Here is a 23,372-nt window from a genome sequence, read left to right on the forward strand (position 1 = left end):
GGGGTCGGATCGGGAGGAAGTGAAGGACGGTGCATTGTAAGCAGTACAACGTCCGCAAGACAACAGAACGTCTGGACCAGTGGTTGTGTCGTCGGCGATTGGGAGCTTTGTGAAGCAGCAGAATCCTTTCTGTGACGCTGGAAGCCGCAGAGTGACGTTGATCTCTTTTAAAGCTCTGCTCAGCAGGAACGCATCACACGGAGGCTCCTGTCATGTGGTGCAGTAAACATCTTCTTAACTTTAAATGTGCTGAAACAGACTTCTACCACCCCCCCCCTTTGTTCTACTTATTCCTGAACTCTTCTGAGCTTCAGGTCCGGTGGCGCCATATGTCTCTCCCTCCCTCCCTCCCTCTCTCTCCCTCTCTCTCCCTGTCTCTCTCTGTCTCTCTCTCTGTCTCTCTGTCTCTCCCTCTGTCTCTCCCTCTCCCTCTGTCTCTCCCTCTCTGTCTCTGTCTCTCTCTCTCCCTCTCTCCCTCTCCCTCTCTCTCTCAATCTCTGTCTGTCTCTCTGTCTCTCTCTCTCTGTCTCTGTCTCTCTCTCTCCCTCTCCCTCTCTCTCTCTCCCTGTCTCTCTCTGTCTCTCTCTCTGTCTCTCTGTCTCTCCCTCTGTCTCTCCCCCTCTGTCTCTGTCTCTCTCTCTCCCTCTCTCCCTCTCCCTCTGTCTCTCTGTCTCTCTGTCTCTCCCTCTGTCTCTCCCTCTCTGTCTCTCTCTCCCTCTCTCCCTCTCCCTCTGTCTCTCTGTCTCTCTGTCTCTCCCTCTGTCTCTCCCTCTCTGTCTCTCCCTCTCCCTCTCTCCCTCTCCCTCTCTCTCTCTCTCTCTCTCTCTGTCTCTCTGTCTCTCTCTCTCTCTTTCCTGAAGTCAAGCCGGGCCTCGCACGCCCGCCCGCCATGCCACCGCTCCGTCATCCCGTTCTATTTATTGCTCGATAATGAGAAAGCAGCGGAGGGACGGACGTGCTGCTCGCTGCCGTGGAAACCCTGCCACCGCTCCCCCGTTCTCCCCTCCTCTCCCCCGTCCCCGGCCATATGGTTCGGTGGCAGGGAGGCCGGTTGACTTTTGGGACTCCCAGGGGAACCGGAGGGTTTGGGTCTCAGTCTTCTGCAGAGGAACCGTTGAATCGCCATGGAAACCAAACGCCCAGTCTCGTCTTTTTGCAGATATTGCTCCCATTGATTGACGGGTTGCCTGATTGCCTCAGCGCACGGCGTTGAACTTTGTGAGAAAACTGTTATGACGATGTGTTGGTTTGACAGGAGATTATGGGATGTGGTGACCACCGAGCTGCGAGATCCAGCGCGATGTGTCGTCCCCTGTTGACGGGTTGCCACTCCACACGACAAATTATAAGGATGTGGAAATAAACAAAATATAAGCACCTCTTAACTTTACTGAAATACATTTTTCAAGTCCTTACTTAATTAACTATATTCCGTTTTGGAGACTTTGACTATATGAATATTTGAAATAACTTTTTACCCTGCAACATTAAGTAGAAATATAAACGTGGTACTTTGACTTTAACTACAGTGGTTTAGTGTCAGGGTATTTGTACCTTTACTTCACTAAAAGCTCTTCACTGCTAAATCCAGAGTCAGTCGCATTCTGCGGCACTGGACATTCTCCTGATGCTGTGATTCACACCCACTGAGCCTGAAGGATGACATATATATATACTGTAAATATATATATATATATATACAGTATATACTGTAAATATATATATAATAACAATGATTACAGTTCAGTTCTCGTCCCCATCCTTCTTCCTGGAGCCTCGGTCATGGATGTATCTTTCTGGCTGCTGTGTCCTTCAATGTCCTGCAGTGTCCTGCTCTGTCCTGCAGTGCACTGAAGTGTTCTGCAGTGTCCTGCAATGTCCCGTTGAGTCCTTCAGTGTCTTGCAGTATCCTGCAGTGCCCTGCAGTGTCCTGCAGTGTTCTGCTGTGTCCTGCAGTGTCCTGCTGTGTCCTCCTGTGTCCTGCAGCTTCCCACTGTGCCCTTCAGTGTCCTGCAGCGTCCTGCAGTGTCATGCAGTGTCCCGCAGTGTCCCGCTGTGTCCTGCTGTGTTCTGTTATGTCATGCAGTGTCCTGCAGTGTCCTGACCGGGGACGGTAGCTCAGGAGGTAGAGCTGGTCGTCTAGTAATCTAATGGTTGCTGGTTCGATCCCAGGCTCCTCCTGCTAGCATGCTGTAGTGTCCTTGAGCAAGACACCTAACCCCTCATTGCTCCTGATGGCTGCGTCCGTTGGTGTTTGAATAATTGTAAGTCGCTTTGGATAAAAGCGTCTGCTAAATGACGTAATGTAATGTAATGTCCTGCTGTGTGTTGCAGTGTCCTGCAGTGTCCTGCAGTGTTCATCTGTGTCCTCCAGTGTCCCGCCGTGTCCCGCCGTGTCCCGCCGTGTCCCGCCGTGTCTTGCTGTGTCCTCCAGTGTCCTGCAGTGTTCTACTGTGTCCCCCAGGGTCCTACTGTGTCCCCCAGGGTCCTACTGTGTCCCCCAGTGTCCTGCTGTGTCCTAGGGACCACACCTTTAAATCATCCACAGGATCCATGACAATAAGCTTCATTTGCATCTGGAGAACAAGAAGCTCCAGTGTCCTGCAGTGTCCTGCAGTGTTCTACTGGGTCCCCCAGTGTCCTGCCGTGTCCTGCTGTGTCCTAGGGACCACACCTTTAAATCATCCACAGGATCCATGACAATAAGCTTCATATGCATCTGGAGAACAAGAAGCTCCAGGGTCCTGGTCCCCGACCCGCCCTCCACTGAACAACCCGGGTCACTGGGGTCAGTAATTGAGAGCGACATCATTACGCTGAGCTTTGTTGCAGCCACCTCCACCCTCCGTCCCGACTTGTCCTCCGTCCTCTGTCCGTCTCTCGCTCCTTTGTCTTGGACACAAAAAGCTCTTCTCCTCTGAATCGCTGCGACGCCGCTAAGCTGCCAAACGTTTCAGCAGTTCTTCATTCATCACCTCCCAGGAGCCTCCATCCCTTCATGTAACTCCACTCTATACTTCTGTTCCTCCAAGAACACGGTACAGGCCTCGAAAAAATATATTTCCATGCAAATAATTCAAATAACGCTAAGAACATGCTAAGAACACACTAATAACACGCTAAGAGCACGCTAAGAACAAACTAAGAACACATTTAGAACATGCTAAGAACACACTAAGAACACGCTAAAAACACACTTATAACAAGCTAAGAACATGCTAATAACAAAACAAGAACACATTTAGAACACATTGAAAACACACTTCGAGCACACTAAGAACACACTAAGAACACGCTAAGAACACGCTAAAAGCACACTAAGACCAGGCTAAGAAAACAAAAATAAACATGTTATTCTCTCCATTTGTATGGAATAGAAGCAGCATCTCTTTCTCTCTCTCCCTCCTCCTTTCTCTCCTTTCATGGCAGCTGCTTGTTTCCATCCAGCTGCTCACAACAACCTCCCAACATTTATTTTCATTTATATATATATATATATATATATATATATAAACTATATATGTACAGCATATATACAGTATATACATATACTGAATATATATATACTGTACAGTATATATTCTTTATATACACTGTATATATATACTGTACATATATATGTAATGTGCATATGTATTACAGATACATATATACATAATGTACATATGTATATTCTGTATATTCAATATATTCTGTATATTCTGTGTATTTTCTTTAGTCTATATTTCCCGTGTATTCTGTATATATATATATATATATATATATATATATATATATATATATATATATATATATATACAATATGTATAATCCATATATTCTTTATATTACATATATTCTGTATATTATGTGTATTCTGTATATTCAATATATTCTGTATGTTTTATATATTCTGTATATTCTATATATTCTGTATATTACATATGATGTATACAGGGAGAGTATTAGGATCCAAACCGGAGCTTAAGGTCCATCTGATTATTGCTGAATGTGACTCTTGGCGGATCAATGCGTCCGATCGGCCGCGGTGGCGTCTGATGGATGCTTCTGTCCTCCTGGTTTGTCAGTTCGACCGATCGCGGGAAACCACCGTTATTGTTCCTAGTTCTTAGTCGGTTGGTTTTTTGGGTAATTTTTATCATTTAGTAAAACCTCCCACATGTCGGTACGAAGCGGCTTGTGGAGCTCGACCTTCGTCCCAAAGTGAGGAATGAAAGCATCCGTCGCCCGTCCTGCCTCAGCGGTTTGTCTTGTACCTTGATGGTACTTTGCTGTTTCCCAATCATCATACTTCTCCGCAGTTTAAAACCCTCCAGGTGATTTTGACCCAAGTGTAAATGGACGGTCCACAATGACCCCGTGCAGCGAGGACTCAATGTGACCTCTGTGAAAGAAAAGCAGCTTGAGTTGACCTTGGATGTCCACTGGATCACAGTTTGTTCCCAAAGGTCAGAGTGGAGGAAAGTGGAGGAATATCCGTAATGTTGGGAGTGTGTGAACCCTGAGGTGAAGCCGTTGATTTGGTGCTGAATGTCCTGCGTTGAACTGGCTATCAAACCCTCTGAGGTTTCTGAGAAAGAACGAAAGGTTGTTAAGCAGAGAATAATGTGAGGGTTGGGATCCATCCCCAGCGTTTTCTGACCCATTTAAATGGTTTGGATTATGTTTGACAGGACGTCCAGGTCTAAAGTCCCACTCTTAGCATTGCACCTTTGGGGTTACAATGTCTCGTCCGGCTTGCTCTTCTAAGGTACGTCGTTTGGCATCGTCCTTAATTTGGTTTCACTGGTGAAAAACTTGTAGCTTGTATAAAAAAGGTACAAATCAGGTCCAGATTTGGCCTTTACAGGGTTCTGGTACCAAGCCATTCTACCTGCAAAGGTACACAGCCGTACTTGTGCCCTTCTTCTTCTCCTTCGTTCACAATAGAATCCTTGACGTCACTGAATCTTTTCGGCTTCAAAGTTAAATCTTCTCCAGAAGACCTCTGTACTGATCCTCCGACTGGGGAGGGCGTCATCCTGCCTTCAAACAGCAGATCTGAACAGGACCGGCTCCCGGGTCCACTGGTCGATGCGACGGGCGTGTCCGTGAGCTCGGTGTGAATATGAACTGCGGGTCGATGTGTCTGGCACGGACTGTCCCTTTAAACACCCAACCCATCAAAATAATCAATCAGAGAAGTATATTTTCCAGGTGATTAATCAAGGGGGAAGTTTCAGTCATTTTGTAAAGTGAGCTGCGTCAAACAAACAAGTTCAAGGTCCAGTATTTACATGCTGTTCTTCAGTGTCCTTTCATCTATCCATCTATTCACCACCTGGAGGAACCATCTCAGCTTTTCCTCCCACTCTCTCTCTCTCTGTCAAGAATTGGCACGTTTCACTCTTTTTAATACTTTTATTGACTGGATGTATTGATCTTTACTGTGTTTTTATCTTACCAGGTTTGTTTCTCGTCACTTTCTCTGCTGGGAGCTGAGACTGCCTCACACTGTGTATCGTGGCAATAAAGTTGAATTGAATGGAAGAATAAACCCATTTGTCTGCATTGAGGCCGTGTTACTGGGCGAAAATAACCCGGATGTGACGCTGACAGAACAAGGAGAATGAAAACTGTAAAATGCTCGACATTCACACAATGATCTCAAAAGACGTCATAAAACAGGAAGAAAGATTCAATCTGCTGAAAACTAGAAATAACTTCGGAACACAATAAGTAAAGATTTGGTCAAAACTTGCTGACTTTGTAACTAAAACCTTGAACACAGTAGGAAATATGTATTACAAAATATGGTGGTTATTGGTGTTAACATCTTAGCATGAAATATGAAATAATTAAACAAATCATGTAATAATACACCAACATTCCTGCCATTCACAGCACGTGTCGCTCTTAAGTATATTAGATTTGACTTTTTTGTATCCACCACATTATGTAATATTGTATAATATTGTGTAATAGGTTATTACATTGTGTAATACTTTATTATATTGTTTAATAGGTTATTACAAAATGTAATAGGTTATGAAATTATGTAATAGGTTATATCAAAATGTGACCACTTCCTTCCTGTTCACTCCAGCGCTTACTCGAGAACAGACTCACTGACGTTATCCCAGACACAAAGGAGCACGGAGGGGCAGGGAGGAGCAGGGAGGAGCAGGGAGGAGCAGGGAGGAGCAGGGAGGAGGACGGAGGAGCAGGGAGGAGGACGGAGGAGCAGGGAGGAGGACAGAGGAGCAGGGAGGAGCAGGGAGGAGGACGGAGGAGCAGGGAGGAGCAGGGAGGAGCAGGGAGGAGGACAGAGGAGCAGGGAGGAGCAGGGAGAAGGACGGAGGAACAGGGAGGAGGACGGAGGAGCAGGGAGGAGGACAGAGGAGCAGGGAGGAGCAGGGAGGAGGACGGAGGAGCAGGGAGGAGCAGGGAGGAGGACGGAGGAGCAGGGAGGAGCAGGGAGGAGCAGGGAGGAGCAGGGAGGAGGAGGGAGGAGCAGGGAGGAGCAGGGAGGAGCAGGGAGGCCCACAGCCTCTGACTTTGTAAATTCCAGAAGTTATTTAAAAAAAAATTTCTTGTTCATAATTTGCTGTTTGATGACGTTACTCTATCATCTCGCTCCATCACCACTGACACTGAACTCCTGATGGAGGAAGAAATGTCCATGATGGAGGAGGATGGAGGAGGATGGAGGAGGGAACCTCCCTGTGGGGGGGGTTGAAAACAGGGACAAACCCTTCCTCTGAGGGGGGATAAATCCATATTCCTCCTCTGAGCCGTCGCTCTGCATCCATCATCAGTCAAAAGCAAAATGTCACACCATCCATCCTCCTCCATCCTCCTCCGTCCTACTCCGTCCTCCTCCGTCCTCCTCCATCTTCCTCCATCGTCCTCCGCCCCTCTCCGTCCTCCTCTGTCCTCCTCCGCCCCTCTCCGTCCTCCTCCGCCCCCCTCCGCCCCCCCTCCGTCCTCCTCCGTTCTCTTCCGTCTTCCTTCATCCTCCTCCGTCCTCCTCTGTCGTCCTCAGTCCTTCTCCATCCTCCTCCATCCTCCTCCGTCAGCTCAGCTTGATGCATGATGGGGGGGGTTGATGGCTTCCAGAAAATAATATCACTGATAAATGAAACTCAGTGCCCCCCCAGCTGTGTCCCCCTCAGGGGCCGCTCACCTCGTATTGGACACCAGAGCAGAGCTCGCACCAGGTTACCATCAATACCCTTCATCTGTTGTGAGGTGTGTGTGTGTGTGTGTGTGTGTGTATGTCAGTGTGTGTATGTGTGTGCACGTGAGGATGTGTGTGTGTGTGTGTGTGTTTATGGGATAGACTATTATGTATATACAAATATGTGCATAAAAGTGGCATGTGAATAAAGTTAGTTAGTGTGTGTAGAGATATACAGTACAGAATACAACAGTACGGCGCAGCAATACTGTAACACCGAAGAGAACAGTAATACAGCACAGTATGCAGTAACCCAGAACAGTGATACAGAATGCAGTACAGTATGCTACATACAGTACAGTAAGGTAGTGGAGCCTATGTGTGTGATTCAGTGAGGACCCCTGGTGAGTTCAGCGTTGACAGTTCTTATGGCTTGCGGGAGAAACGCAAGGCAAGGCCAAACCGCGAGCCTGGATCCCGGCCCCACGGCGACAGACCGACACCCCGCCCGAGTCGCCTGCCCCACGGGCGAGCCGGCAGGACCCCCATGCCCACCCACGCCCCACACAAGGGGGAGGCCAACCCCACCGCAGCCGACCAGTGTGTGCCCAGCGTGGGGCACCTCGATGTTCCACCCTCCCACCCCGGCGATGCCGGCGGGCCGCCAGGTATACAGGCCCTCCGCCACCCCCAGCACCCAGGGCGCCCGCCGCAGAGAAGCCGCGCCGCAGAAGCAAAAGGCCAACAGATTCCCCCCACACCCCAGCCCACATCCACAATGGCAAGCAGTCCCCCCAGGGGCTGCGCCTCCGCCATGTCGGGCAGATCCACGCCCATCAGGCCCCAGGTCAGCCGCCGAGCATGCACAGTACAGAACAGAGGGCGGCAGACGGCACCCCCACCCACAGCCTGACTCCACAGCAACGAGTGCCCAGCGCACTGAGAGCGCCAGAGGGAAGTACCCCGGACGCCCCACGAAGGAGGCCACATGGTGAGCCCCGCACCTAGCACAGCCAGCCAGGTTCAGGACTGAGGTTGACAGGACCAGACGGAACGCCTAACCAGTCCCGGCACGATGGGCCACCCCCCCCCCCCCCACGGGACGCAGAAGGACACACAAGCCCAGCCACCCCGCCGACCCCCTGCCCCCAACCCGAGCCGCAGAACCCACAACCACACCCCAAACCAACACACGGATGCCAGCTGCAGGAACCCCCCCCCCCCCCCCCCACCCCCATAGACAGGCCAGCTCAACTCAGGAAAAGGAGCGGGTGCCACCACCCAGACCACCCAACTCCCCCGTGGGGCCACGGGATCCCCCAAGAACACAGGCCCTGATGTCCTCAGAGCCGCCTAGCCGTCCACCCAACTGTGGAGCCCCGGCGGACCAGGAGGACCCCCACATGCCCCAAAGCACAACGACATTGCACCGACTTAGGAAGACTCAAGTATTAAATGATGGAGTTCTGTCAGTGATAAAAGTAGCCCATATCTCATTAAATGAATCAACATTGTTTTGGGATATTGCCAATAGTTTTTACATTGAAATGTAATCTATTAATAACTGCAACCATTGGGATGTGGTGAGATATTCTCTCTTTTTCCAATTGAGTAATGTGGTTTTCTTGGCCATTGTTAAGGCCATCAAAATGGGTTGGTGGTGTTTCAGTGGTGGGTCGACTGAGGAGAGGTCACCGAGAAGACATACAGATGGGGAGACTGGAATGCTGTGACCCAGAAGGGTTGATAGCTTCTTGGTGATGTTGGTCCAGAATGCTAGGATAGGTAGGCAGAGCCAGAAGGCACGAAAGTAGTCATCTCTGGTATCAAGGGAACAGTGAGATCAAATGTCTTCATCCACAAAACCCATTTTGAACATTTTGTGTTCCATGATATGAGCTCTGTGCAAAATCTTATATTGGATGAGTTGCATTTTGGAGTTGTGGGTCATAGAAAAGGTTCCACAAGTTGATATCAGTGGGAACAGCAAGGTCTCTTTCTCATTTCATTGTAGGTAAAGATTAGGTGTCTTCTGTTTTTAATAAAAGTTTGTATATTCTGTAAAAGGGAATTTTCAAGTGACCGATATGAGTGAGATGGTCATTCATTTCAAGTGGTTGTAGGATGTTGTTCGTCAATTTGATTTGAACTTTTAGAGAACACAAAAATGTGTTCCAGATGAGTAATTCCTTGTCTTTTCCAAGACCTAAAGATTATCAGTCTGTTTTTAACCAAGAAATATGGGTTGTGCCAGATTGGTGTGAATTTGTTTGGAGATAGAGTGTGACTACTGAGTTTGAGGAAGCTCCACCAGGCTGACAGAGTTGTTGCGATAAATGTTTTTTAAAGCAATAATGTTTCCTTATAGATTCAGTAAGGAATGGGACATCGGATAATGATAACAGCTGACATTCTGTTTGTTCAATGTCTTGCCATCTATGGGCCTATTGTTGCTCTGGTTGTAACCATTTATTTATGAATTGAAGAAGGTTAGATAGATAGTAGTATCTAAAGTTTGGGGCTGCTAGGCCTCCACAGTCTTTGTTTTTCTATTGTGTTGCTAGTTTAATTCTCTGTTTCTTGTATATCCAATAACATTTTTGTTGACTATTGTGTTTACATTATTAAACCAATGTACTGTTGTTTGCACTGGGGTCATTGAAAATATATAGTTTATTTTTGGAAGTACATTAATTTTCACCGCTTCTATCCTACCAATTAGTGAGATGGGTAGGTTGTTCCATCGAATTAGGTCTTCTTCAATGGATTTGAGCAATGGAGTGAAGTTAAGGGGAAAAAAATCTGATAGATTGGAGGAGATATCAATACCAAGGTATCTAATATTGCCCGTTGTGATGGTTAAGTGAAGTTTCTGGGTTACAGCAATAGAGTCCCCCCCAATGAGTGGTAAGACTGTGGTTTAGTCCAATTTATTAAATAGTCTGAGATAGCTGAGAATTGAAATATAAGATTGAACACCTCTGGTAGGGATGATATTGGGTTCTGTATGTAGGATATAGTTTAAATACAAACTGATTGTGAACAGAGTTTCCTGTTTGTATGCCTACAATATTACTGTTTTGACAGATAGCCGCTGCAAGGCGTTCAATAAAGATGGCGAATAGTAAAGGGGAGAGCGGACATCCTTGTCTTGTGCCGCATTGTAGAGTGAAACGCTGTAAAGTGTAACCATTTGTGATGACAGAAGCGGATGGAGAGTTGTAGAGGATTCTGATCCATTGAATGAGTGACTCTCCAAAGCCAAATTTGTTGAGGATTGAAAAGAGATATGTCCAATTAACTCTGTCAAATGCTTTTTCAGGATCCAAAGAGGCAATAATAGTACTAAAGTTGTTGCTTTGAGATACTGTATGCTGATCAGACTGAATAAACTACGCATATTGCTGGATGAGTGTCTGCCTTTGACAATGCCTGTTTGGTCTGGGTGAATTATAAATGGAATTACTTTTTCAATTCTGTTGGTTAGTGTTTTACTTATAATCTTAAGGTCACAATTAATTAGGCGAGCTCCTGCAGCTTGACAGCCAGTCTGGTGGGGTCTATGGTATTGAAAGCTGAACTATAATCTATGAACAGCAATCTCAGATAGGCCCCCTTCCGGCCATCCAGGCGCATGAGCCTGGTGTGCAGTACCTGGGAAATGACGTCAACCGCACTAAAATGTGCGAAGTCGACACGGAGCGCCGGCACAGGCCACCTCAAGGGGCGGCGCTACTATCGCCGAAAGCTATGGGAAAAGGTAGTGGAGGCTAGGTTAAGAGGAGAGGTGGGGATCAGCCAGCAGCAATATGGTTTCATACCAGGAAAGAGTACTACAGATGACATGTTTGCTTTAAGAATGGTGATGGAAAAGTACAGGGAAGGCCAGAGGGAGTTGCACTGTGTCTTTGTGGATCTAGAGAAAGCGTATGATAGGGTGCCAAGAGAGGAAGTGTGGAATTGCATGAGGAAGTCGGGGGTGGCAGAGAAGTACGTAAGAGTGGTACAGGATATGTATGAGGGCAGTCAGACAGTAGTAAGGTGTGCAGTAGGTGTGACCAAGGCATTCAAGGAGGAGGTGGGATTGCATCAAGGATAATCTTGTTTGCAGTGGTGATGGACAGGTTAACAGATGAGATCAGGCAGGAGTCTCTGTGGACTATGATGTTCACGGATGACATTGTGATCTGTAGCGAGAGTAGGGAGCAGGTGGAGGAGAGCCTGGAGAGGTGGAGGCATGCATTAGAGATAAGAGGAATGAAAGTCAGCAGGAGTAAGACACAATACATGTGCCTGAATGGGAGGGAGTGTGGAGAAAAGCTGAGAATGCAAGGAGTGGAGGTGGAGAAGGCGGATGAGTTCAAGTACTTGGGGTCGACCATACAAACCAGCGGAGAGTGCGGGAGAGAGGTGAAGAAGAGAGTACAGGCAGGGTGGAGTGGGTGGAGAAGAGAGTACAGGCAGGGTGGAGTGGTCAGAGAAGAGAGTACAGGCAGGGTGGAGCGGGTGGAGAAGAGTGTCCGGAGTGATCTGTGACAGAAGGGTTCCAGCCAGAGTGAAGGGGAAGGTGTAGAGGACGGTAGTGAGAGCAGCCATGTTGTACGGTTTAGAGGCGGTGGCACCGACTAAAAGGCAGGTGGATGAAGTGGAGGTGGCAGAGTTGAGGATGTGGAGGTTTTCATTGGGAGGGACAAGGATGGACAGGATTAAGAATGAGGACATTAGAGGGACAGCTCAGGTTGGACAGTTTGGTGGAAAAGAGGCCAGATTGAGATGGTTTGGACACGTGTGGAGGAGAGATGAGAGTTACATTGGGAGAAGGAGGCTGAGGGTGGAGCTGCCAGGCAAGAGGAAAAGAGGAAGCCAAAGAGAAGCTTGATGGAGGTGCTGAGGAAGGACATGCAGGCGGGTGGTGTCAGGGAGGACGATGCACAGAACACAAGGTGGTGGAGGCAGATGATCCGCTGTGGCCACCACTAACGGGAGCAGTTCAAAGAAGAAGAAAGATGGTGTTGTTACATCTGTGTGTCGCCTCATACTGTGGTTGTTTAACACAACATTAGAATGAAACCAAACGGTCAGACATTTGAAATAAAAGCCCAAACAGACATGAAAAGAGGAGGAAACAGTGAAAGGATGAATACGTTTACATATTTACATTCAGCCAAACGCTGAAACGTCAGAAACGTTGAAGATGAAGAAGAAAAAAAGAGAAGAACATATGGAGCCGAGCCGAGGGGTGGAGGAGAGAGAGATGGAGGGGTGGAGGAGGGAGAGATGGAGGGGTGGAGGAGGGGGGGTCATTGTGTTTTCCTGACACTAATGTATTCTGATCGTATTGATCCTGGAGGGAATTAATCCGCCGCACAAATCACCCAAAGCAGCGTCTATTCCTCCTTCCTCTGCTGCGTTGCCTCATTTAGGAGAAGGGATGCGACGGCATGCGCTGTGCACACACACACACACACACACACACACACACACACACACACACACACACACACACACACACACACACACACACACACACACACACACACACACACACACACACACAGATTCCTGTCAAGGGTTTTCCTGTTGAGAATCCTAAAACATTATGAATTTAAATGTAAGTTCATGTTTCTGTTCCACAGGTAATTCCTCCACTCGCCCCTCGCTCCCCCTCTCTCTCTATTATTATTTAAAATATATATTTATCTTTACATTGTTGTTTGTTTCCTTCAGTTGATGTTTTTATGACTAGATAAACATATTAACTTCTGTGAATGTTGAAATGCACCCGGTCTAACCTGCAATAACGTCTGATATTGAACTTGTTCACTCATCTCCTCAACATCCATTGATGATTTTTATGATTCCATATTTCTACTGCTCTGACGCACGACTCATCATCATCTTCCTTTCTCTCTGAACCGGACTCTTCTCCACCCTCCTCCATTCATCTGGGGCTTGTTCACCGGACCCTGACGCTGCAGACGTTGTCTTCTGAGATGATGTGCAGCAGGTCGGTGACAGGGTGACCAGCAGGGGGCAACACCACCCTAAGAAGGTGTAGTTTTATAACTAGCACCACCCTGAGGAGGTGTAGTTTTAAAACTAGTACTACCCTGAGTAGGTGCAGTTTTAAAACTGGTTCCACCCTGAGGAGGTGCAGTTTTCTGACTAGTACCACCCTGAGGAGGTGCAGTTTTCTGACTAGTACCACCCTGAGGAGGTGCAGTCTTAAAACTATCACGACCCTGAGGAGGTGCAGTTTTCTGACTAGTATCACCGTGAGGAGGTGCAGCTTTCTGACTAGTACCACCCTGAGGAGGTGCAGTTTTAAAACTAGCACCACCCTGAGGAGGTGCAGCTTTCTGACTAGTACCACCCTGAGGAGGTGCAGCTTTCTGACTAGTACCACCCTGAGGAGGTGCAGTTTTCTGACTAGTATCACCCTGAGGAGGTGCAGTTTTAAAACTAGCACCACCCTGAGGAGGTGCAGCTTTCTGACTAGTACCACCCTGAGGAGGTGCAGCTTTCTGACTAGCACCACCCTGGGGAGGTGCAGCTTTCTGACTAGCACCACCCTGAGGAGGTGCAGCTTTCTGACTAGCAACACCCTGAGAAGGGGCAGCTTTCTGACTAGTATCACCCTGAGGAGGTGCAGTTTTAAAACTAGCACCACCCTGGGGAGGTGCAGCTTTCTGACTAGCACCACCCTGAGGAGGTGCAGCTTTCTGACTAGCACCACCCTGGGGAGGTGCAGCTTTCTGACTAGCACCACCCTGAGGAGGTGCAGCTTTCTGACTAGCACCACCCTGAGGAGGTGCAGTTTTAAAACTAGCACCACCCTGAGGAGGTGCAGCTTTCTGACTAGCACCACCCTGAGGAGGTGCAGCTTTCTGACTAGCACCAGGCGTTGAGGACATGGCAGCCCACGCTGGGAGCAGGTCCTGGACGGGAAGGAGCAGCTCTGCATCCTGTCGCTCAGGTGGTTCCATGAAAGCCTCTGTTCCTCCGCTGCTAACAGACAGTAAATGAACAGTAATGGAAAATCAATCATGGAGGAAATACCTTCTCATCAAATGTTTGACCTTGTGGAGCCTCAGGGAGCAGCAGTGTGATAGTTACCATCTTCAGCTTTAATGAAGGATAAATAAGGAGTTGTCACTTATTAGGGAAGGTGTCTGGGGAAGACTCTGCTCCTCCTTTCCACAACCTGGTGACTTTTCCCTTCGCCTAAGGAAGCATCTGCCCTTAAGAACTTAACATAAACATTAACATAGTGTCTCTACTCTACTCTACTCTACTCTACCTCTACTCTATAACAATAATAATAATAATAATAATAATAATAATAATAATAATAATAACAATAATAATAATAATAATAATAATAATAATAATAATAATAATAATAATAACAATAATAATATTAATAATAATAATAATATTAATAATAATAATAATGATAATAATAATAATTTAAAAAAAATAATAATAATAACAATAATGATAATAATAATAATAATAATAATGTGCGATGGTGAGCTCTGTCGCCTCACAGCAAGAAGGTTCCCGGCTCGAACACGGGTCCTTTCTGTGTGGAGTTTGCATGTTCTCCCTGTGCCTGCCTTTCCTCCGGTTTCCTCCCACCTTCCACAGACATGCAGGTCAGGTTCATCGGTGACTCTAAAAGTGACCGTAGGTGTGAATGTGAGCGTGCAGGGTTGTTTGTCTCTGTATGTGGCCCTGTGATAGACTGGCAACCTGTCCAGGGTGAACCCTGCCCCTCGCCCAGTGACCCCACTAGGATAAGCGGGATATATAATGGATGGATTATTATAATAATAATAATAATAATAATAATAATAATAATAATTATTATTATTATTATTATTATTATTATATCTAGGTAAATAAAACTGAATTAACTTCGGACCTCACCTATTTTTCTGTGTGTGTGTGTGTGTGTGTGTGTGTGTGTGTGTGTGTGTGTGTGTGTGTGTGTGTGTGTGTGTGTGTGTGTGTGTGTGTGTGTGTGTGTGTGTTTCATAAAAGGAATTCTGTTCACATTTAAAATTCAGCGCTGACAAATTTAATAAACTGTGGGACATGAGTGTTGCCTTTTCAGAGGAAAACACAATGCGATTAGAAAGAAAGAAAAGGAATAGAAATGAAAGAGGGAATATTTTGGGATGTGCCCTTCGGTGTCTCTTAAAAATGAACTGAGCGGTCAGTGATTTTCCAAAGCTTCCAAATCGAAGTCGGTGGCTCAGATGACACTTTGAAGGCATCTTGGATGATTGAAAGTGTTGTGAAAGTTATTTAAACGCTGCTTTTCTTTTATCGTGGAAATATTCAAAGACTAAACAGTTTTCAGGGTTTTGGTTCATGATGATGAAAAACCACCAGGAAACATTTCTCATATTTTATAAAAAGTCCAAATGTGTTTAAATGGAGTTTTGGCGCCATCTGCTGCCTCCAAGTGTCACATCGAACCCAGTAAATTGAGTTGAAAAGTTGTATCATAAAACTGGACAAAAATTAATCCAAAACATCAATACACATAATAATAAACCATTTTGATAAAGGTTAATAGTGCTAATGGTGACAACAGCAACAACAACAACAACAACAACAACAACAACAACAACAACAACAACAACAACAACAACAACCACAAAAATAGTAATATTAAGGCAGCAATTCAAGGGGTGCATTATAAACACCAATCACAATTTTTTCGAGTTCCCATGAAACGCAGCATCACTTTGTGCTGCCTCTTGACGTCAGCATCACGTCTGACGTCAGTTACAGGACATGGAAACACCAGTAAAACACCAGTAAAACACCAGTAAAACACCAGTAAAACAGCTTGAACGGCTTCAACAGTTTGATTAAGATGGTGCAGAGAGAGAAGCGTCCTGAAGGTCTGACCATCCTCCTCCTCCTGCTCCACCTCCTCCACCTCCTCCTCCCATTGTGTCCCGTAACTGAACTGTGAGTTTCTCCATCGAGCTCCACCCATTGGGAGATCCATGGTAGCGGCTCACATTGTAGAGGGTGGGCGGAGGTAAGGTGTGGTTTCAGGAGGGGTGGGGCTGGTGTTGCCACAGTACCAGAGGGGGCGTGACACCTCATCACAGTGTTCAGTAGGTCTCTGAATCGGGGGTTTGGGTGGAGGGCAGGTCGGGGCCGGTGTTTGAAGGGAGCAGGAAGGGGATTCGGGTGGAGGGCTGTTCCAGGGACCGGGGGAGGGCAGGTGGAGACTGGAGTGCAGCGCAGGTTGGGCGTAGCGCGCTCTCAGACGGGGTGCGAGGGCAGCTCCTGCAGGGCCTGCAGGGGGCGGTGCAGGCGGTGCAGGCTAAGCTCGGTGCCTCCGTCACCTCCACCCTTCCCCGGCTGGCGACGGATGGCGCTGAAGTAGGCGTTCATCTGCTGCATGATGTCACTGAGCTGTGGGGGGGATATCATACAGTCACACACTACATTTCAAATATCTGTGTCTCCACCCCCAGCCTCCACCCAGTCATGGTATCATATAGATTGTGGAGTTAAAGTGGTAATCCCTCAGATTACCTTGTTTAAAAATCCAATATTTGATATTCTATTTACCTGGTACATAATAACAAACAGCCTTTCAATGTATTCAATACAATAGGTCCATTATCGATACCAATTACAATTTTTCGAGTTCCCATGAAACGCAGCATCAGTTGGTGCTGTCGCTCCTCTTTACATCAGCATTACCTCTAAAACTAGTTACGTTTTCTGAGTTTCCCTTGAAGGCAGCAACAGCTGATGTGATGACACGTGAGTCCTGGTGACACCGTTATTAATAAAAGGATCCACTTGTTGGATGAGAAGGTGTCTACTTCCTGTCAGGTCTCTGTCTACTTCCTTTCAGATCCCTGTCTACTTCCTGTCAGGTCTCTGTCTACTTCCTGTCAGGTCTCTGTCTACTTCCTTTCAGATCCCTGTCTACTTCCTGTCAGGTCCCTGTCTACTTCCTGCCAGGTCCCTGTCTACTTCCTGTTAGGTCCCTGTCTACTTCCTGTCAGGTCTCTGTCTACTTCCTGTTAGGTCCCTGTCTACTTCCTGTTAGGTCCCCGTCTACTTCCTGTCAGGTCCCTGTCTACTTCCTGTCAGGTCCCCGTCTACTTCCTGTCAGGTCCCTGTCTACTTCCTGTCAGTTCTCTGTCTACTTCCTGTCAGGTCCCTGTCTACTTCCTGTCAGGTCTCTGTCTACTTCCTGTCAGGTCTCTGTCTACTTCCTGTCAGGTCCCTGTCTACTTCCTGTTGTCCACAGAGTCCTGCCTCACGGTGTCTCTGTGGAAGGAAATCACTCCGTGTGGAAGTTGCCAACAACAAGCTTCCATTCACACACATTTCATCCACTTTTTTAACTTTTGGGACTAAAATAAAAGGGACGCCATCGGGAGCCGTTGCTCTGGAGCTGCAAGACAACTCCACGTGTGAGGTCACAAACAGGGAAGATGTTTTGTTCTGTTTTCCACTCCTACACTTTGTGTTACGACCGGATCCAATGCTGCAAAATAACAACACGGCACCGGTTCCATCAACACAATGAGTTTATATTTAGAAAAAGGAAAAAAGAATCAAATATCAAACGCCACGCCCACGTCAAGCAGGTGAGATGACACACACACACACACATACACACGGTGTGTAACCACTACAGAGTGATGTGAATGGACATTTGTAGCCACAACCTGCTCTTTTAAAATGAGTTGGATGATGATGTCACAAAGTCTCTTACTCCACCCTCTCATCTCGCTGCACCACCCGACAGGAAGTTTTACAACCTTGGTGTGTCAGCGATGCAAGAACATTCGGCTACTTCCGGCCAAATCAAGTTGGTTTTTCATCAATTCCTGCCCTGTATGTGGATCGATTTGGATTAAACTTGAACCACGAGATGTCGAAGATGTCCAATTTCTAACGACACATCAATCGTGTCCATAGCTGCAGTGGTTGTCGTGTTCCAGCCCGAAAAGCGAAGGAGAAGGAAAATAATAAAAATCTCAACAGTAACAGTTGGGTAGCACGCAATGTATATACATTCTGACAGTGATGTTATTGGGTTTTTATTTTGTACAACTAACTCTGGTGCGTGTCAGTTGTCCTTAGTTGAAGTGTTTATATATTTATGATGTTAAATACGCTGCGCTTTGTTTTTATCAAATCGTCTTCTTGTAATTCTTTGACTTCATTCTTTCCTAACATACTAAAGTTTAATAGTAATAAAATAATACCTGTCACTGTGTAACTTGGTGTGGTTAAGAGTTTGAATCTTATATTGCTTGAGGTATAGTCCAACTAGTTATCTGTGCTTGACAGTATCTTGGTGTGGTTTGGCTTCCTGCCTCACGTGACCTGTGTACTCCGTCAACATGCGCATGCTCGCTGTGCGTGGCGCCATCTTGGTGAGGTCCCGACTGTTGACCAATCACTAAACTGCAATGTTATCATGTGACCAGTGCAAGTCATCATTTGCATATGCAAGTTGCAGCGTTGATAAACAAATACCGTTTTTTACTAAATTATTCCATTAAAATGGACCTCGACACAGCCAGGACTGTCGTCTCTGGAACTCCCCAGGGACTCACGGGGGTGTACCAACCCCTCGCAGACATCCCAGGATCTGCTAAGTGTTGTCTGCACCCCCTAACAGTTGAGGTGCCAATTGGGACTGGAGGAACCATGACAGAACCAAATGACTCTGTATGTTGCCTCAACTGAGACTGAATCGACAGACTCCACCCTCTCTTTTCCTCTCTCACTTCACACGTAAACGGCATTCTTTTGTTTGGTCCAAGCCCCCATGGAGGACCCTTGTCTTCTCAGACCAGGCCATAAAATGCAAGACTCAACTGAATGAGTTTCATCTGCAATCTCTCCTTGGTGTCAAATAAAGCTGGAGTCATATTAACCAAGTTCAAATCAGTCAGTAGTTGAAGAAACATTATGTTCTGCAGATGTTTCTATGAAAGATTATACCATTCTCATCATTGTACAACAGTGAAGTTACCAATAATACTGTTTAAATGTATTAACTTTCATGTTGCCAGGCTTCTATCGATTGACTGACGGGTAGAAATTGCGTTAACCCCCAAGATTACCATGTTCATTGTGTATTGTTCATTTTAACATAATGATCTCATACCATTTATTAGGAGTTTTGAGATTATATTTTCATAGTCAGTAATTAGAAATCGTCTTAATAGTTAATTAGTCATGAATGTTGAGGTGACCGATGTCTGAACCATGTGTTTTTATTTAATTTTCTATGTTGTATGTAAAATGTTATGTTATGTTATATTATTACAATAGTTTATGTTTGAAAAACATCAATTAATTTGAACACACTGAGTAAAGCTATGGGACTTTTGCTTGTAAAGAAATTGCATTCACCAGTCAAGAAGAATTAGCAGCCGGTAACAAAGGAGACGCATAAAAACTGCCCCTGCTCCGCCATTTAAAAAAAGTAAGACACCCAAACTCCTCCTCTTCTGCAGTTAGTGTTAGGGTTAGTCCAGTCCGGTCTCCAGTCTAGTTTTAAAAAGATGCTAAGGAGTCATTTTCATTTTTCATATATTTTACTATTATTTTCTTAAGAATTTACTCTCATTATAATTCATTTTGTTATCATGTATTACTTACACTTATTATTTCATTTATTTAAGTAGTAAGCATGTTAAAAAAAATCCTATATATTGAAGGCGGTAAAGGTGAAGACAATAGTAAATGTATCGGACCAAGAGCTCTAATTCTGAGACTGATCAATTATAGTTAATTTAGTTTATTTGCTGTTCTCCTAGAATTGGGAGTGAAAAGTCATTTAATATGAAAATTTAATATTTTAATAAACCATATAACAGTACATTAATTGATCCCCTTTTCACCAAGTGCAATTTTAATTCTTAATGTGGTCATAACGCTACAGACCGATCTGGATCAAACTTGGATGACGACATGTTGGAACTTCTCTGAATACGTTTTTATTCATCTTGCCTTTGAGTGCAGCAGATCCATGAGATCCATTAACTACTGACGTCAGTTTTTCCCCCTTTGGGGCTGGACCCTAAATATTAATAACATAATTATAACAGCCAAAGAAAATAGCAATAATAGTAAAACATAAATACTTGGCTAAAATAAGGCCTTATTGTCTGTTAAATAAGCTGGACTTTGCAGCACGTCCTGCACATAGTCGTAGATGTTGCGAGCGGCGTTCGGTGACTGGGATCTGAGGAATGTGTCCCTTGTCAGCACCTGCAGCTCGACCCCGAACGTTTTATCAGATTGTTGTTTCTGAACAAGTCAGGACACAAAACGTTGCTGGAATACCACAAGTACTGCCTGGAATACCACCAGTACTGCCTGGAATACCACCAGTACTGCCTGGAATACAACCAGTGCTGCCTGGAATCCCACCAGTACTGCCTGGAATACCACCAGTGCTGCCTGGAATACCACCAGTGCTGCCTGGAATACCACCAGTGCTGCCTGGAATACCACCAGTACTGCCTGGAATACCATTTAATTAATTATTTGGCAACCAGGATTATCTGGCAACCCATCCATACACAACCTTGTGATAATAACATCATTATGAAAGATAAACACTTATTTCTGTTTCCAGCTCTCTGGGTGTGGACACACCTGTGTGTGTGTGTGTGTGTGTGTTGAAACACGCCCTGCAGAGCTGCAGCTCAGAGGGAAAACCCTGCGACCTGCACAGGAGCACCATCCACTCTGAGAGGTGAGTAGCTTATAACTTTTCACTATTTTAACGTGATAAAACTGATCCCTCTTTGTAACATGCACTTCCCTGTTTCCTGTTTCCTGTTTCCTGTTTCCAGTTTCCAGCCGAGATGCCGGAGATCGCTGAGGCCGTGTCCGCGACGTTGTCCACCAACAGGAACTGCACGGTGGAGATCAGCAACGTGAGCGCAAACTACTGCCTCATCAACCCCAAGTAGGACAAATACCAGAAAGTACCACACAGTACCACACAGTACCACACAGTACCACACAGTATCAGAAAGTGTCAGTCAGTCAGTAAGTAAGTAAGTAAGTAAGTAAGAATCAAGTAAATAAGTAATTAAATAAGTAAGGTTGGTCTCTGTACTGTATGTGATATACTTCATTGTTATTATTGCTATTATTGTTATAGTCCCTGGCTATCAGGGCACTAAATATGGCAGGTACTTTAACTTTGAATACTTAAAGTACATTCCTTGTCTTGACACTTTTTCTGCCTCTTCTTCTTTGAAATGTCAGTTAAGGTTTTGAGGTGAAGTTTATTTGCTTTTTCCTCTGATCTTATGTCAGAAATGTTCTCAGTAAATCAAATCTGTGAAAAATAGCAATAGATTCATTGTCAATCTCTAATGTAATACACAGTACAATGTAATATACTATAATGTCATACAATTTAATAAATTATAATAGTATAATATAATGTAATGTAATATAATATAATATAATACAATATTATATAATATAATATATTATAATATAATATCATATCATATCATATCATATAATAGTATAATATGATATAATATAATGTTTTGTAATATAATATAATATAATATAATATAATAATAGAATAGAATATGATGTAGTGTAATAGAAGAGATAATAAATAGATAAATTACTCGGTTGGTGTTCTGCTGCTTCCTGTTCATCCGTCAGTGTTTCCTGCTACACTGCTTTTCATCCATCACACTGACGTGCACACTGCCACAGTGCCTAAAACGTGCTTCACCTGCTGTTACTTAAATACACACTCCATCATCCATCCACATCCATCCATCTACATCCACCCACCTATCATCCATTCATCCACATCCATCCATCCACTAACGCTAGACCTCTCTACGAGGGATGGGAATAAATATCATTTTATGTTGTCTGTGGGAAATAATGAAATAAAGTTCTATCTGATCTGATCTCATCCTACCCCCACCCCCTCCCGTCCTCCGTCAGGGTGTACATGAAGAGCGGCTGCAGCTTCCACCCGCCCCAGCCCACCATCCGGTCCGGCCAGACCGAGGTGTGTTCCTTCGATAAGGATGCGCACAAGGCCACGGGAGCGGTCGGGGTCCTGACCTACGACCTCTTCCACATGCAGAGCCGGGTCTGCTCGCGTCGCCTGGCCCTCATGTTCTCCGTGCCCTTCGATTACAACCTGTACACCAACATGCTGGCGGTGGGCGTGGTGGAGGGGTCTCGAGCCTGCGACCAGCAGCTCTACGCCCAGATGTACGAGGGCAAGGAGGCCACCGGCTACACCCGCCGCAAGGCCGACGGCGCCGGGATCGAACACCGGGACGAGTACGTGGACGTCCGGGCCACCATGTCCACGGTGGGAAAGGCCATCATCAAGGTGGAGCTCTACGACCTGATGGGATGAGAGGGTGGAGGTATAACCGACTAACTGCAAACTGTCTGTAACACGCTGAATAATACAGTCTGTTTGCTTTGTGACATCTGTACAAAAGTAATAAATAAAACAACATCTGAGACAATACCTGTGTTTTTCCAACAGTGTCTGGAGCTTTTAGCAGCTGTCTCTGATATTTGATCAATTATTATTTTGATGAGGTATCAGCGCAGCCAGGACTGTGATTGGTGCCATTAATACATCCCCCATTGTCATTGATCTGGAAAAGTTCTCTTCATTTTTCAGGCTAAAACCATCTAAACAGAACAATGACGGAAGCTAAGAACACGGTGAGCGTCTCATTTGAACCGCTATGTCACAAACATCTGGTGGTCCAACTTTCATCTAAATTCATCCACATACAGAGCAATTTCAATCAATTTCAAATTTGTGAAAAACCGACCAAATTTAACCCAAATCACACACACAGTCTAATTAATCCAACGTGAAAATATGAAGAACAACAACAAATCTAAAAGTATCTGCAACACAATGACAATGCCAATACTAACACAGTGGAGGTGTCGTTAGGACCGCTACGTCACGAATATCTCATGGTTTACGTTTCATCCAAATCGATGCAAAATTGGAGCAGAATTTAGTGGAAAACTGATCAAATCTGACTCAAAGTAGCCGGACGGTCGTGCTTCACCGACACCCCCACGTGGGAAAAGGAACGAAACAGGTGGAGTTTTAGGCGGGCGCGGCCCCCATCCACGCAAAAGGACAGCGATTAAAGAAAGAATACCC

At 45.6% G+C, this 23,372-nt stretch overlaps 1 protein-coding gene across 1 annotated transcript; it reads left to right on the forward strand.

The window, feature by feature from the left end:
- The first annotated feature begins 20,796 nt into the window (after positions 1 to 20,796).
- Positions 20,797 to 22,697, forward strand: LOC307236808 (uncharacterized protein). Its single transcript, XM_080009349.1, has 3 exons — positions 20,797 to 20,933; positions 21,034 to 21,149; positions 22,166 to 22,697. Exons 2-3 carry the CDS (start codon positions 21,046 to 21,048, stop codon positions 22,590 to 22,592), a joined length of 531 nt encoding a protein of 176 aa, XP_079865475.1. The 5' UTR covers positions 20,797 to 20,933; positions 21,034 to 21,045; the 3' UTR covers positions 22,593 to 22,697.
- Positions 22,698 to 23,372: the final 675 nt, after the last annotated feature.

Source organism: Zeus faber (assembly GCF_960531495.2).
Source record: "Zeus faber genome assembly, chromosome: 11".
Classification (NCBI taxonomy): Eukaryota; Metazoa; Chordata; class Actinopteri; order Zeiformes; family Zeidae; genus Zeus; species Zeus faber.

Excerpts from the sequence above, each read along its gene's own strand:
- LOC307236808 (XM_080009349.1), top strand. The coding sequence starts at position 21,046 with ATGCCGGAGATCGCTGAGGCCGTGTCCGCGACGTTGTCCACCAACAGG. Across the intron at positions 21,150-22,165 it reads TACTGCCTCATCAACCCCAA|GGTGTACATGAAGAGCGGCT; the intron begins GTAGGACAAATA and ends GTCCTCCGTCAG.